The 16582-nt window shown below is 42.1% G+C and overlaps 1 protein-coding gene across 2 annotated transcripts in view; it reads left to right on the top strand.

Moving 5' to 3' along the window:
• Positions 1 to 15705, top strand: part of FSD1L (fibronectin type III and SPRY domain containing 1 like) — a 377078-nt gene extending 361373 nt beyond the window's left edge. For both annotated transcript variants that reach the window (XM_078676672.1, XM_078676671.1), the window contains 2 exons: positions 10345 to 10433; positions 14902 to 15705. In XM_078676672.1, the coding sequence (XP_078532798.1) occupies positions 10345 to 10433; positions 14902 to 15021 (209 nt within the window). In that variant the 3' untranslated portion in view covers positions 15022 to 15705. The remainder of the gene's footprint in view (positions 1 to 10344; positions 10434 to 14901) is intronic.
• Positions 15706 to 16582: the final 877 nt, after the last annotated feature.

Here is a 16582-nt window from a genome sequence, read left to right as displayed (position 1 = left end):
ATCAGCAGGAGCCGTCACTTTGTACAATGCTTATGGTATTCCTTGTAAATATCAATTGCAATAGTTGCTTCAAAGTCTCAACCAGCATACCACACACAACGTCACAATATTAGCTCACCTATAGTCTACCAGATTCCTAAAGTTTCCGTAGATCTTCTCAATTTCTCTAAGATCTGCCTTGACAAAAAATACTAATTAGGCTCTGTAGGTGTTTGTAATGATCGTTTTCATGTATGTTTGCAGCGTTATATCCAAAAATGTGGCTGAGTGGTTTTAATTGCCTGTCTTCAATTCCTCTTAGCACACCAGAAGCCACAGTAATCATCACGGCATCCAAGCACAGGGTGACTCAATCACGATGTTAGACGAGCTGGGGAACCGCCATTTTAAACAGTCAGCACTTGCATTCACAGAATTTAGCAGATTGTGATCGCAGCGTTATTTCCAAAAGCTATGCCTAAACGTGGGTTTTAATTTGTCTGTACCACTTCGCCTATTTCCGAATCATAGGCATACTCAAGGACACTGCACCAGAGCAGGGTGATCTAAGCGCGATATCAGGCGCGCCGGGTGGCCGCCATTTCAGGCCATCAGCGCTGCCTTCCACATTTGCATGCACTCAATAGCCACACTGCGAGCTTCGTTTTTACTCACGACTCCGTAGCGTGTGGTCCATGGTCCTGCACCGCCCTGGATGAGCAGTTTCAAACCTGTGTTGCGCGACGTGACTGGTGCTCCGGGAGATCGCGTGGTTGTGTCCGTGGGCGGGCTCCGTCATGCAGCGCAGTTCCCTCCGGTCAGGGCAAAACAGTTTGTCAACTCCTCTTCCTTCGGTCGGATCTGGCTCTAACTTCCCTCATCGTCGGATCAGGTGTTCCGACAGCCAGGCACCCGTTTTGGCCAGGATTAGAGTTGGTTTGCAGCTTTTTTCATCGTAGTTATTCACAGCCGCTTGGAGGAGTACAGAATCACGCCGCCATTTCTCCGGCGTCCAAGCCACGCCCCCATTTTATGAATGTATAAGTGAAGATTATGCTATGCCCGATTCCTTTACCTCATACTGTTGATCTGAACAGAGCACTCAATTAACCATAGCGAAGAAATGCCCCAAAACCTCTAATAGGAGTTCTTGACCAACAATTGCAACGTCTTGGCAACAATCATAGCTCTCATTTCTTTGGAATCTGTTGCTTAGATCTACGATAGTGGTTGTACCAACACTCTAGTGTAATTACGTTGTATTAGAGAAAGTGATGGTCAAAAGGTGTCAAAAATGTACCTAAACAGGATATGCAAATTCGATCTGTGAAATCAGTGTACATATTTTTAGAGAATATTACATCAAGGTGTTTAACATAAAATCCAGCAAATTCTCTGCCTGTGGTTTTCAAGTCTGCTGAAACCTGTGCTTTCACCCTGATGTGCCACAGCAACTCCACACAAAGTACGCATATACAGCAATATTTGTTGATGCAAACAGTGCATCAATATCTCATTGCAGTGTGGATATACAAGGAAATCTTTCAATCAGATGTGCTCAATATTTTGTTGCATAAATCCTGGACCAATGGACATATTTAAACTGCATGAGGCTAGGTTTTCAAGTGATGGCATCTTACTTACCTAGCACTGGATCTTTTCACATGCTTGACGCATTCCCTGCTGTCTGGCTGATAATCCGGAGTAACTTTAAACAGCAACAAACAGTGTTGAGATGGTCTCAACCGCAGTATTTGTAGCACATCTATCTCTTTTTAAGCTATCCAAACTTCAATGGATGAGGTGGAAGTGCTGACATCTTTATTCCTCTAGTACCCCTAGAAGCTTCCATATCTCAGGTTTGTACCACACGCCATGTGTCCAGGAGTCCTTAAGAAGAGCTCTGCTCTAACCTGTGTATGAATTTATCCTGGCTACCTTTCTTTTGTCTTTTTTGGAATTCAGCTAAACCTAACTTCAGCTTTCAGCAACCTGTGAGCTGTTTTTAGGGGTTTGTGAAACAATTTCCATTTTCTGGGCCATGGGGACCCTAACCTATCACTTTCATCATAACTGTAAAAAGAGAAGTTCTGCTTACATTGTGGACAGAAGGTTTACACTGATGATCCCCATGACCAGTGTATTTACTGTCTTTATCCAGCCCATAAAGCATCGTGTTGGGGTATCTGCAAGTTTCTCCCTTCTAAAACACTGAATTACAGGGACATGAGGTGGGCACTTTTCTTTGTAGAAAAGAAGAACATTTTCCCTCCTTAAGGTGACACCCCTCTTCTGGGGAGGATTCCATGAAAAGTGTGTGACCAAGCACTTCCACAAAGGCGATACAAAAAAGTAGGTATATTGAGGTTACTGAGCTGAAATTTGCTACTAAAGCGCTTGGAGTTGCTTCCCCAAGGGAAAAGTCTGGACCTTTCTCAAACAAACCTTCAAATGAGGGCAAAGATTAGCCTCTGAAAAGAAAATTGTTAAATTCTACCTCAGTTGAAGCCTTGCCTGATTTGCCATCTGGTGCCATCGACTACAAAGTCTTTGTTATTGACAACAGTTTACATTTTACAATCACTTCCTTGACCTCACAGGTACTGCTTTGTGGACCTCAGCCAAAAAAATCACATCTGCGTCAATACCGTAGTTGACCAGACTCTCATTGACCACAACAGAACTGTCTCCAACTGAACATGACTGCACCACAGAGGACCATGATCCCACTATCTACAACAATGCAGTCGATGGCAGAGCACTTGGCTTCACCATCAATGGCAGTTACCACTCCCCAACCACCACCTCGATGACAACAGCCTCAATGCCAACAGAAATTCAATTTTCACTGAGTTTTGCACATCCTCCTCTAACGGTTTGAATAAATTTGTACACTCAAATTTGGAGTCCAAATTGGAGGCTGACCTCAGCAACCAGGCATCTGATATGTATTGTCCTGCGGAACCTGCTAGGTTCTTGAATACGAAGAGGCAGCATATGAAGAATAATACAGAGAAGATGACTATGAGCCACAGACTGTTTCTGCTTAAAATCCTTCAAAGGGTTCTCATTCATTCTATGAACCATGGCGTTTCTATATGGAGCCCAAGTTTACATTGGAAAGTGTGTCCAAGCTGCTGCTCAACCTCCCAAAAACTGTGTTGACCACAGGGAGAATTCAATTTATAAATGGATAATAGATGGGATAGGTATTGGCACTCAGTTGGGCCAGGTATGGATGGGGAGATAACAAAGCTTGGGGGTGTTGATTGTTCATTGTTCTCTGATATATAGAGGTGTTCTCATGGTGAAACTAGACTGTTCTCACTTCATTTCAGTTGCATGGTATGTTCTCGAGGTTAGATTATATATTTACCCCATGGCATATGTCCGTACATTTACAACCTGGAATTCATTTCAAGGGGTATCTCAGACCACTCTGCCCATGTGACAACCTTTAAGTTTATCTGAATAGAGGGGAAAAGGAATGGAAGTTAAACATGTAGTACCTGAAGGATAACTAGGTGTTGAACTCAATAAAATATTCTGGGAAACACTGCTTGGAGGGAAATTAAGGCTCTGTGGAGTCGGAAGTCCTATAATAAGAGGCACGAAATAGTCATGAAGGGGCAGGACAGCTTGAAGGTGACAGGGCAAAAGCAACAGAAAGGACAGAAGATAGCAAACCTTGAAAGGGAACTGATAGATCTGAAAAAGCAGGTGGTGAAGAGTTCTTCCCCAAAGACCGATGCTGGATAAGAGGGAAGAACTCTATGCAGAATTGCTACATGATGCAAAGGCCCACTATGTAGCGGTGAAGCTCAAACTCTATAAGGTGGGAAACGAGGCAGGCAAGTTGTTGCCCTATATCCCTAAGAGACGGCTTTAGGTGGCAAATGTGGCAAAAGATCTACAAGGCAGACTTGTGATAGATAATGTAGGGATTGTACAGACATTTTTGATGCACCTCGATGCAATGTACACGGTTCGCTTGAGTGACAAGGAGTTGTTGAAGGGATTTGTATGGGAGTTGCTGATGTTGAAAGTACATCTGGATAGCATAGCCAGGTTAGAGGAGATCTCTCTGAGGAAGTGGCGGGGGCAGTCGCTTATTGAGATCAGGCAAAGCTGTGGGCTCCAGTGGCTTTTCCACAGAATTTTTAAAAAGATTGGCCGTGGGTTCTGCATACGTTAGAGGCGCCAAAACAGGAAGGCACATTTCTCTCTAGATCTCCTTACAGCTACTGTCTGAATTAAACTTAAGGACGGCTGGCCTAATACAGAGCTAAAGGTCGTGACCAAGCTGCTGAGGAATAGACTGTACATGGTAGTGGCCATGCTAGTAGCATTGCTTTATATTGCAAAGGCTAGGAGAATGGCAGAGCCAGCCGTAGTGGTCTCTCTCAATGCTGAAAAGAGCTTTTTGTTTCGATCCAATGGCCTTTCTTTCTTGAGGTGCTGGAAACAATGGAATTTGGCCCCAACTTCTGTGGGTTGGTCTGACTCGTTTACATGATATTGTCAGCCATGGTTATGTCGGCATCATTTCAGTTGGGAAGGAGCACAAGACCGGGTTATTCCCTGTCTCTGACACCCTTTGCCTTGGCTATTTACCCATCAGCGTGCTGGATACATAGAACTCCGATAAGGGGCCTCAAGTGGCATGAGACATGGGGACACAACATGTCGCTTATGTCAGGGGAAACTACTCTTATAACTAGCAGATCCAGTGATCTGTTTGAGTCGAGTAATAAAAGATACATGGTCTTCAAGGTGAATTAGTCAGAGTCCATACTCTTTCACCTCACTAGATGAACCCTGCCGGAGGAATACCATATCCTGTTGCAGGCGGTGAATAGAGAATTTCGATTCTTGAGCTTTTAAGTGTATTTTTTACAGTGACGTATTTATGGAAGAAAATAAGTTGCCCTGACCAAGTGTAGAAAGCCGCCATTATCACTACTAGGCCAGGTGGCATTGTTTAAAATGATTGCATTGTCAAAGCTTGTGCACATTCTTCAGAGTACAACTTTGCTCACTTGCTAAATTTAATAATTGATTTATTGGTTTGGATGCTCACATCCGTAACTTGTTGTGGGATGGTGTTTCTAGGATCGCTCTTGGAAAGCTGTGAAAGGGTTTATATGACAGATGAATCACAGTGCCTAATGTTCAGACTTCGTATTGGGCCTCAAAGCCAACTGTGGAAATGACTGGGCTTTTGTATTGCTTGAAGAACCCGCAATCAGCATAGACCGAACAAGGGATGAGAGCCAGGAGGGACCTGGATAGGACCTCTGAGTGGAAAATGGCAGCAGAGCTACCGGAGCTTGGTCAGACAGACTATTGAACACAAGGTTGCAAAACAAGGAGATATCACAAATATACAGTACATTGATAAACAACATACCTGACCAGTGGGGGCTGAGAGAATAACGGGAGGCAGTTTTCTAATCAATAGAGTACTCCGATTGGGAGGAGGTCTGCAAATTCCCCCATTAAGTGACAATAAGGTCTGTCTTCCAGCTGGTTAAGTTAAAGATACTGTACGGTTTTATTACACCAGAAGACTAATGATGAGGTGTGGAAGAGGTACAATGCATTAAGCTAGACAATTTGCAGACAAGATAGCACATGTGCGCCTATACTTTCAGAATGTCCTCTACTGAGTGAGTTGTGGACGAGAGTGGTACGTGAAACACATAGAAAGAAGGTGATGGGAGCAATGCTTGCAATTTGTCTAACCACTGGCTATCACTCGGTAGCACCTCAACCCATCATTCTTTTGCCCACCATGCCCCCTCAGTTTGGACCCAGTCATATGCAAATCAGTCTTATATATATACCGCTAATACTAATACATTGTAGGGTGCTTAGCATTGGAACATATCATTTTGGCTCACGGGTAGCTAGGATTCGAGAAGTAAAGATTATATAAGAATAGAAGGTCATTCGGTGTTTCAAATAAAATAGGAAAGTGAGATTTTTTCTGTTGTCTGAATGGCTCAAAGGATGCTTTGGTTTGTGAATGAACGAGAAGAGGGTTCCACAATGCAGTTGCAGGTCTCGAGGAAGATATGTTTTGAGACTGGGCAGATCTGCATCTAGATGCGTCTAAGCACAGGGAGTTTCTGCATTTGAGATTTGTCTAACATATTGAGTGGATTGGCCTTTTATGAAGATGTAGGCTAGGCATTCAGTTTTGTGAAGCAAAAGCAATCTCTGTAATCTGGTTTTATTTTCCCAGAAAAATTGTTTAGGCAGCCATAGCAAAATAGTCCTACAGTTGTCCATCTGTGAAGTAGCTGTAGCCTGAATCCTTGATACCTCAAGCAGTTGCCTTTGTAACATCTACCAGATTCCACACCTTATTTCCTTAGGCATACTGCAATGTCCTGCTGGGTGGGCCAACTGAATGGTGGGACTGTTAGACTTGAACTTTTTAATGTGGCCCAGGACTTGTCACCATTAAGCTGGGGCTAACTATTTTACATGTAGGTATTCAGAGTTCTCTAAGATAGAACTATAATTTATCACATTATTCACAAAGCACTGTAGGTTGATTAAAGCACAAGCCATAACCAGATAGTTGTAATGCCATTATTTGAGTTTGAAAATGAAAGCCACTTTACAATACCTTCAGGCGCACATCCTAACGATGTTTTTTTATATATATATATATATATATATATATATATATATATATATATATATATATATATATATATATATATATATATATATATATATTCACTGAAAAAACAAAGGTTAAAGTAACAGAAAAGTTAGGTGAAATGTTCAGTAACAATGTACCTTTTTAAACAAACAAAAAAACCACAAATTCACCATTTATAGTTATCTCAAGTAACTATAACTCGTGCCCTCACCATGCAATTCCCTCATCAATAATTTAATTGCAAATGTTTCAGTGATATTAGCAATGATGTCATAAAAGATGTCATGAGTGATGTAATATGTGTGGTAATTAGTAGTACATGGAGAGGAGATGGCATTGCTATCGCCCGGAAAAAGTAGCTGCTTTTTGCATGCTCCCTCAGGGCTGGAGCAATATGTGTTTTGTTTCCCTGGCCGCATCAGTGCAGGCAGGGAAACAGAACGCAAGTCTGCTCCTAGCTGGCAAGAGCATTTTTAAATCTTCCGCTGGCTGGAAGCAGACTTAGTGTTTGCTTCTGTTTGGTGGGAAATTTAAAAATGCTCCCGCCAGAAGTTATCAAACACGTTTCCCTAAGCGAGCTAGCGGGGAAGCTACTGTGTCCTCGGGGTTAGTAGACTCTGAGCATGGCCCCATCCCTTTTTTCATACATTTCGGGCCCGGGGGATGGGGTCCACAGGGTCTAAGTAGGCTCCGGGAGGGGGCCGCGAGCCCCTCTCCTTATATTCAATTACTCTAATGCGGGGATAGGTTCCCAGGGGCCTATTTTGGCTAGAGGTGGTAGGGGCATGCGGCTCCCCTTCCCTTTGTTATACGTCGGCCCCGGTGGTTGGGGTCCCAGGGGCCTAATTAGATTCCGGCAGGGGGGCTGTACGCTTGATTTGTCTCCTTGGCCTCTCAGAGGCTCAGGTGAGGGGTATACAGCCCCACCTAAAAACAATGTGTGTTGCCCCCCCCGCTAAATGTTTAAGAAAAAAAGCGCAGAGCCGGCACTTTTTTTTCTTTTTGCAAAGATTCACTGATTTTCTACAAATTCTCAGGAATTTTGTTTTCAAGCACTTTTTTTCCAGGCGTGGTCCTTTTGGGACCCCATTAGCAGGCCCAGGTAGTCATGTTATCTGCCCCCTGCTCCCTGTGTCTCGGGACTGAGTCCCAAGTCCGAAGATGGCTGCCACCGCTTCCTGGTTTATGTGATGGCAGCCAATCATATCTCAGGAGGAGATCTGGCTGCTCCACAGATCTCCATGCCGTGATATTTACAAAGTTTTTGAGCATTAGTTGCTCAAAAAGTGACTGGTTTACACCAAATCACAAAAACACTCTTTCTGGACTAATATCTAGCTTTCTAACAAATTTGCTGTAAATCCGTTTAGCGGTTTGGGCTGTAGCAGTGCTTACATTTCCTCTGGAAAAAATGAACGGTGAAAACTAGTTTTGGTACCCCTCCTTTTTCTTGGCCCCCACTTGACGGATCACCTTAAAGCTTTCCCTACCTAACCTAGTCAAAAAATAATACTTTTTGGGAATGTTTGGTGGAGTATCATTGAACTGCACCAAAGTTATTAGCAACACAAAAAGGCCTTCTCTACAGAAACACGATCCTAACTATAACTAAACAGTGGCAAGGCATCCCTAACCTGATCAGTAATGTCAGGGGTCAGTAGAAAAAGATAATGAATATTTATGCTGATCTTTTTTTAATCTACTAGACCTGCTGCAGAGACCGGGATTTCCCAACGTTGTTTGCAGAAGAACAGAAGGACATCACCAGATTAATTACTTATAAAGCCATTCTACAAACTAGTACCATTAAAGTTTCGATGCTCTTTACATAAGACTGCACATCACTCTATAGAGTATTCCTTTCGTAGTAGGATGGCCAGAATCCCTTTGAACATGGTGATATCTACAGATCTGAATTTCATGTGTTTCGAAATGTTGTATACTCTAGCACTGTTATTTCATATTTACTAGTAGTGCAGGTTAGAAGAGAACTATTAACTGTTATAAGGTTTGAGGATTTTACTGTTAAAGAATGTGTCTGGAATGTGTTGGGCAAATGGGTGGCTCGCAGTCACTAGAAGTACGAGTCAATCATAATGTAAAAGTAATTTAAAGGTTGGCATATTGGTGTGTAGAGAGCTAAGGACCGATATCTCTAAATTGAGTCATGCGTTTCACGGACAGAAGGTGAGGTAGTTTCTAATGAAGTCACAATACAGGCCACACTAGAATAATAGGTTCACCTGTCTATTTTAAACTTCTACTTACGTTAAGGATATTTCAAGCTTTACTACCTCCATCAGCTCAGCTAGAGTTGAGGTTTATCTGGAATATGGTAAGTAGTGGTTAGGGGATGGTTTTAAGAATTTAACTCTGCACCTGTCCCACCAAAGCCTCTGTTGTAGCAGTGTGTGGTCTAGTGCATGGTGACTGCCAATAATGCACACATAGTGGTAGATGTAGCGTGCAACAGGTCATCCCTAATGTTACCCAATGGCCTGTACTGGAAAGATGGTGACCTATTACTCCTCTGGCTCACCTGTTTCAACTGGTTGAAGTGGGCAATGTAAGCCATCCTATCTCGAATTCCTAAGGTACTTCAGATCTGCCAAACACTATTGCATTCAAACTTCATTTTCAGCACTTAAATGAATAGTGTATAATGCTGAACGATTGGGATTTTCATGTATTAATAGTGTGCCCACCATGCCAGTGCATCACCATGAAGGTTTCCTATAGTGAAAGTTACATTTGTACTGCTGATAGTGAACGGTATCTGCCTGGCCATGAAATGAAACAGGTATTTAATGTGTCTAAATTGCAGGAAATTTCTCAGTTTTTTTTTTTTTAGAAATGGATGCGCATTAGGACGTACTGTTTGTTTTATGCAGAAACTAATGTGCTTATAGGAATCTTTAGCATATCGGCAACAGGTGGTGTGGAATCTTTAGCATATCGGCAACAGGTGGTGTTTGAAAGCATGGTAACTCATATAAAGTGACTTGCAAATTAGTGTGCGTAGCACTTAGCTAATAAACTGCTTCTTTGAATACTAGTAAAAAGGATCTAATTGATGAATAGTCTGATAGACATTCTTTAATAGTTTCAATTAAGGGAACTCAAATTTGTGGTTTTTTTTTTTAAATTATTGAGGAGTTGGTGCCAGTGGACACTAAAAAGTCTTACGGTGAGATCATTGGCAAAGACAAATATGGAGGAAAAAAAACGTTATTACCACTAGGACAAAGTCTTTTATGGACTAAATATGTTGGTCATTTTAAAATAAAAGTTTGCAAAGAACCTATTTCTTTCTTTCGCAATAGAAATGTATTTCGGAAATGCAGGTATAGGGTTTAACTCCATGCATCATCCAGAAGTAAAAAGCGGAATCGGTAAAACTGTATCCACTTAAATATATTTTATAATAATTTAAATATCTTACGCTACTAACTGAATTAGTTCCAGGCAAGAACTCATATCATTGATACTCATATTATCTTCTGAATGTTCCCCATTGGGTTTTCAAACCACTGACCTTAAAGTTGCATTGATCTCTGCAGTAAACACATGTCCACAAAGTCTTGTACTAGAAATTACAGCAGGAAATTGATGCTTAATTCCTTACCTGTTTAAAGTTTTTTTATAAATACTTTGCTTTTATTTATTAGACTTGTTCTTTTCTCTTTCAGGACAACTCTCGTTTTACAATGCAAGCACGAAACAGCTACTGCATACATTCAAAGCAAAATTTACCCAGCCATTAATACCCAGTTTCATGGTTAGTATTTGGGGATTCGTTAGAATTGTGAAGTAATGCATATATAAAACCTAGTGGCAGTTGTCACTGTGTAGTTTTAGTTAGGTTATACTTTCCATAGGAAGAATGTTTTTTATTTTGCTAATAACTTAGACGCTGTTTGGTGTATCTTCACAAAACCTTCAAAACAAAAGTTCATCCACCTCCGTTTTTTCCTGAAACATCTTGTGGGTGGTCAGTCAAACAGTGGGTGGGAAAAAGGTGGAGTATAATCCACAGTTCCTCCATGGCAATTTTAGATCAAGCTATAACCAAATGGCTGGACAGAATTAAACCAGATTTGGCCAAAAGCTAGATCTTTACTCAAAAGAACATGCTTTTTATGATTTGGTATATTTTTAGCCTCTGTTGAGAAATTAAGGTTAAAAAAAATAGAGAGATCTGGACGGTTAGTCTCTGGGGAGTTCCTATGGAGTCCTGAGCTTCCGGGAATGTAAAAATTAGAGTTGATTGTCCAAGGGACTTTTTCTCCAGTTACTCATTTTGCTTCTGCTGAACTGAGGTAGGGTCCGCGGGAGAGAGCGCTCTGATTGACGAGCCACAACATCAGAAGAAATGTTGTGGCCACCATTACAGGACCAGTTGTTTTAACTTACATTTTCGCATAACTCTAACCTTTGATTTTTAAGTGAATTTGTGAGTTTTTTTCATGCAAAGTAAGATAGTTACCATATCTAACTATAGCTCCATTCTAACCTCTGTTTTTTCAGTTTATATAAACACACATAAACAGACATGTGCAGGCACTCCGTTTCTATCAAATGACTTTGACTCATCCTCTCCCACCAACAAAGTATCTCTTTAGATGGTAATTATGGGTGCACATGCACAGCTGTAGACAGGTGTCATGTAAAAGCCATTGATTTCCCTTATGAAAACAGCAGAGCCCATGGAGTGCTAGATATCTACTGGAAATGAGTATGAAAATGTTAGATTTGTTTAGTGAGCAATATGTGACTTTGCTGGAGAACCTGCCGTTTAGTACCGTTTCGTAATATGGAAAATCTATTCTAGGCATGACTGTAGAAAATACAGCTCTAGTTATTTGTATCATGATTTTCATGTGTAATGTCATGTTTTTGTTGGCCAAAACCAATAACATTTGTTTAGAAAAATAGGTAGGATAGTTGGGAATTTGTGGGCTTTAGCTTTAAGGAGATGACAAAACCACAATGACTGATATAGGGCAGGAAACTAAGGGTTAGGGCAGGGCAAATGGCCACACCATGTTGAAGTCCACATGTTGGTTAACAGAATTGGTTATTAAGATTAGACACTAGACTATCATTTCTGGATCACAGTACACATTTTTACCTGTTATTGAAGCCATTTAAAAATAAATTGAGACAAATTAATTGCACATTTATGTGAAACTTGAGACCCTTTAATTGCACATATGTGTAAATCTATAAATGGTATACCCAAATAAATGCGAACATTCCTAGTTTTTAAGTTGTAGCCTCTGTCTGGTGTGCTAAAGACATCTTGGGAACTTTCAGAAAGTTGACCTAAGAGTGCAATCCTTTTGTTGCGTACGATTGGCTTTCTGGTTTGTAACTCACATTGTCTGACTTTCTATTTGCTGGCTTTATTTACTTTAGGCTCTCCAAGTTCAGTTTGTCCCTCCCATTGCCTAAAGTGTGTTTACTGTGTTCTTCCACAAACTCCCTCTCTGTAAACAGGCCTTTAAATCTTGTTCTTATCTTGTCATATTTGCTGTGCATTCAAAGACCGAGGTCAAATATCTGGCGCTGTCTTCTGAAGGCACTTGTTTACTTTTCTTTCTCTGACTTCAAAGTGAGAGGATTTATGTGACCATCTTGCTGGTTACTGGGAGTAGGAAAGAGATATTTTCTTACACAACAAAATGTAAATGAACTGTGCAAGTATTTCAGACTATCATCACAAATGAAGCACATTTTTTGTTATTTCTGAAGTGTGTTGAAAACAAATACTTTAATATGATCAAAACAAATCATTACATTAGGTAATGCACTTTACACACATTTTTATTTGTGCACGGTATAGTTTTATTAGTAAACAGTTTGTCTATGGAAATGTACTGGCCATTTCAGTTGAAAATACGTTGTCTGTATTGGCAGTGCGCAACCATACCATGCATACTCCGCTATACGCCACTTCACTTTAATCTGCACCACTCTACACCACTGCACTCTACTCTGCAACCCTCCATTTTAAACCACTCCACGTCACTGCAGACTGCAACACTTCACTCTACACCCCTACACTCTGCCACTTCGTGCTACGCCTCGCTACTCTGTCCTGTGCCCTTCTAATCTATGACAATGCACTCTTCACCACTCTACTCTGCAGCACTGCATTCTTCACCACTGCACTCTACACCACTCCAGTCTAAGCCACAATAATCTACTCTTCACAATTCCACTCTGTGCCACTGAACCCTAAGCCACACTGCAACACTGCACTCTGCTCTTTAACACTCAACTCTATGCCCCTGCACTCTACTCCAATCCACTGTACTCCACTCTAATCTTCTCTGCACCACTATACTCTGCCACTGCACTCTACATCACTTTACTCTACGCCATTACACTCTATACCACTCTATGCAACTGGACTCTACCCTGCATCACTTCACTCTACGACTCTGAAACAATCTACTCTACACCACTTCTGTTTTGCGCCACTCTACTCTACTCCACTCTTTGCCATGCCACTGCACTCTTTGCCACTCTACTCTATGCCATTGGACTCTACGCCAATGCACTCTACACAACTGTACTCTATGCCACTGCACTCTACTCTGCATCACTGTACTCTGTGCCACTGCACTCTACGCCACTACTACACCACTGCACTCTGACACTCTACTCTGCAACACTGCACTCTATGCCACTTTAGTCTGTACTACTCTACTCTGCCACTGCACTATACTGTACACCATTCTATGCTACACTACTCTGCACCGCTGTATGCCATTGCACTCTATGCCACTTGACTCTACTCTGCACTCTATGCCTCCTGACCTGACTCTACTCTGCGCCACTGCCCTCTGCATCACTACACTCTGCGCCAACCATGCGACTGCACTCTGCATCACTCTACTATGCGCAACTCTAATCTATGCCACTGCATTCTACAACACTGCATTGTATGTAGCTGAGGTCAATGCCACTGCACGCTATGCCACTATACTCTGCAACATTCTACACCAGTTCACTCTACTCTATGCCATTCAGTGTATGCCACACTACAGGACTTCACACTGTTACTCCACACTGTTACTCCAGTACGCAACACTCCCTGCCACTCCACTCTACAACTCTCTACTCTTTGCCATTCCACTCTGACACTCCACACAACTCTCCTCTATCCCATTAACGTATAGCCATGCTGAACAGCAGCCACACTGGTGCACAACATGGCTAAAACATTGACAAAGCCAATAGACCAGACCTATTGGCTTTACCAATGCTTGTTTCTTTTGACTACTTTAAGCTGTGGTGTCGGAGACACTCCTTTAAATGAAAACAATATTGAAACAACATGATGTATAGAAACTGAAGAGTTCAGTTTTTCTCCTATACCTGCTAGATATTTTTTTCTTTCTTTCTGATGACATTTAATATTCAAATTGGGCAGTAAAGGGTTACTACAGCGGTTTACTCATGGTTATGAGTATGCCCCAAGGAGCTAAAATAGGCTATTGGGTCCAGAATGTTGTTGAGATATTTATCTACAACATGTAGAAAGCTAAGGGTGGCTGGAAGTCCCATTATCCGCAGTTTCACCGCCTCACAGCAGAAGCAATGCCTGTGTGATATTTGAACTGCAGTGATTTTACTTGGTGTGTGGTAAGGTGTGTATTCTCCTTAGTTGTAATGAGGGGTGCCGAGAGATTAAATAGCACATAACATATTTGTTGGGCAGAATCCTTTTTTGGTTCCATATAAGTAAAAGCATGAAGACTGTCTCAACCAAAAAGGCCTCTGTGCGCAGTCCCTGCGCAGATTTTAGGTCTCATATCTGTAAGCTTTTAGATGTGTAGGCGAAAAGTTCCTGTAGACCATATAAAACCTTGCAGTGGGATTTGAGCCGGTCCGTTGCTTACATTGGACTGCTTTATTGTCACTCTAATATGCTAGATTGATATTCATTGGCTTGCACTGCTATTGTTGTGTTTGTCCCTTACATGGGGAATAGCCTCTTTGCTATCCTTTTGATTGGCTGCAGGTGCATCCTTACTCGGCTCACATTTAGGGCACTCATTTTTTTTTTTTTCCCGCTCTTCATGCAAGGGCATGTGTTTCTTTGCCTCTCTCATGTTGTGTTGCTGCCCTCTCTGAAATACATGCTCCCCCCCCCCCACACACACACACATGTTGCTTCCCCTTCACCCGCCCGATCCCTCAGCCTGCTTCTCTGATGCGTTTATTCTCCTCCCTAGGTTTGGTGCGGTGGACTAACGTTACACACAGGACTGCAGGTTCCAAGCGCGGTGAAGACGCTGCAGAAGAGCGAAAACGGATTGAGCGGTTCAGCAAACAGCCTCACCAACGCTGCTTAGCGTCACGTGCTGCACTTTCCAGACGGGTGGGTGGGGCTTTGCTCCAGAGTGAGTGGGTTTGTTTTTTGTTTCACTTCTGTGCTGTCACCTGACGCAGGAGTTTGTGAGCAAACGGATCCAAACGGTTTCCTAACCAGCGTCTCTGCTGCTGCTACAGGATCCAGGCCCGGGAGCCTACATCTGGAGTGATCGCTGAACCTTTTCCACGCACGTGATAGAGAACTTCTGTAGAGACTACGGGTTGTGAAGACTAGGTGACAGGAATGAGAGTTAGGCTGCGTGCTTTCATTTTGGCCTTGGTTTTTTTGATTTTTTTTTTGTCTTGGATATACTGGCATTTTTTTCTTATCGGTTCAAAGACACAACAGGCCCAGCTCTGGCAGTCTGGGCCTATGTCTGAAAAAACATTTGTTAACAAAAAAAGCTCTTAAATGCGAATACATTTCACATCGAGTATTTTTAAACATTCATTCTTTGAAGTGATGGTATTTGGGTAAATGTCCAATGGTGGCTTGACAATGCTGAGGACACAGATGTCTGTAAAAGTCTGCTGCAAAGGAGGACGACAGATGGAGAAGCACCAAGCCAAAGCTGGAGTAGACTTGCACTAACCTCCTCAAACACAGTATGCTGTAGCGTGACTCCTTCAGTCTGCTTTGGATTTAAATAAATGAAGAAATTGTCTATTTGTCGTCATTCTGCTGCGCCTCCCATTGCCATGATTTACAAACCTGTTACCCCTTTTGCAAGGGCTCATCTTTAAATGTATTCCCCAGCGCCCTGTTGTACCTCCTGTGTCTTGTCCATTTACATTCCTCTTGCGCAAACCAACCAACCCTTCAGTCTAACCTATAAGTGTGATCCTACCCAACTACTCTCTTCCTTTAGTATTGAAATGACAAGCTTCCATATGGTTAACCACTTGATGTTACCGCAACGGTAAAACTTGCCAACCACACAACCTGGGGAATGTTCTTTCAGCACCATTCCTATACAGTGGCGAACGAGGAGATGTCACGTGAATACTATTGTAAGAGCACTGTATTTTACTGGTTCACCAGGCACTGGACGACTGTGGTTCACAAGACGTGTAGCTTTCTGCCATGCACAGGTATCCTTCATGTGGTGACATTACATTTGGCATTTAAACAGTGTCCCACTACATGCTTTTGTATACCAGTCTGGAAGGCCGCTTCATAAATCTGTATTTTTAGCCTTCAGCTACTCCGACTACCCTCTTTGTTCTAGGAGGCGACCTTAACGTTAGCGCTTGAAACAAACTAGAATTAATCTCAAGCGTGTTAAATAAACAAATTGGCTTTCTTAACAGTGTTCTAATAAAATAATTGAAAAATATCACATTTTATTTTGTCTGTTTTGTCCCCCATAGTTGATGAACCCCTGATCATTGTGTACCTCAGTCATTTTCCATTAGGTTCTGTGTGCCCCTTCATCTGATAGAGGCATCTAGCTGCAGATTCCTTACCTTTGAACTTCCAGGCGTCCGGCTGCATCCAGAAGATTTTTCTTAGCAATACCCATGCATGTTGGTAGGTGGCGA

This window comes from Lissotriton helveticus, chromosome 2_1, assembly GCF_964261635.1.
Source record: "Lissotriton helveticus chromosome 2_1, aLisHel1.1, whole genome shotgun sequence".
NCBI lineage: Eukaryota > Metazoa > Chordata > Amphibia > Caudata > Salamandridae > Lissotriton > Lissotriton helveticus.
Note: the sequence above shows the minus strand (reverse complement) of the source record. Positions and strands in the feature narration are given on the sequence as shown.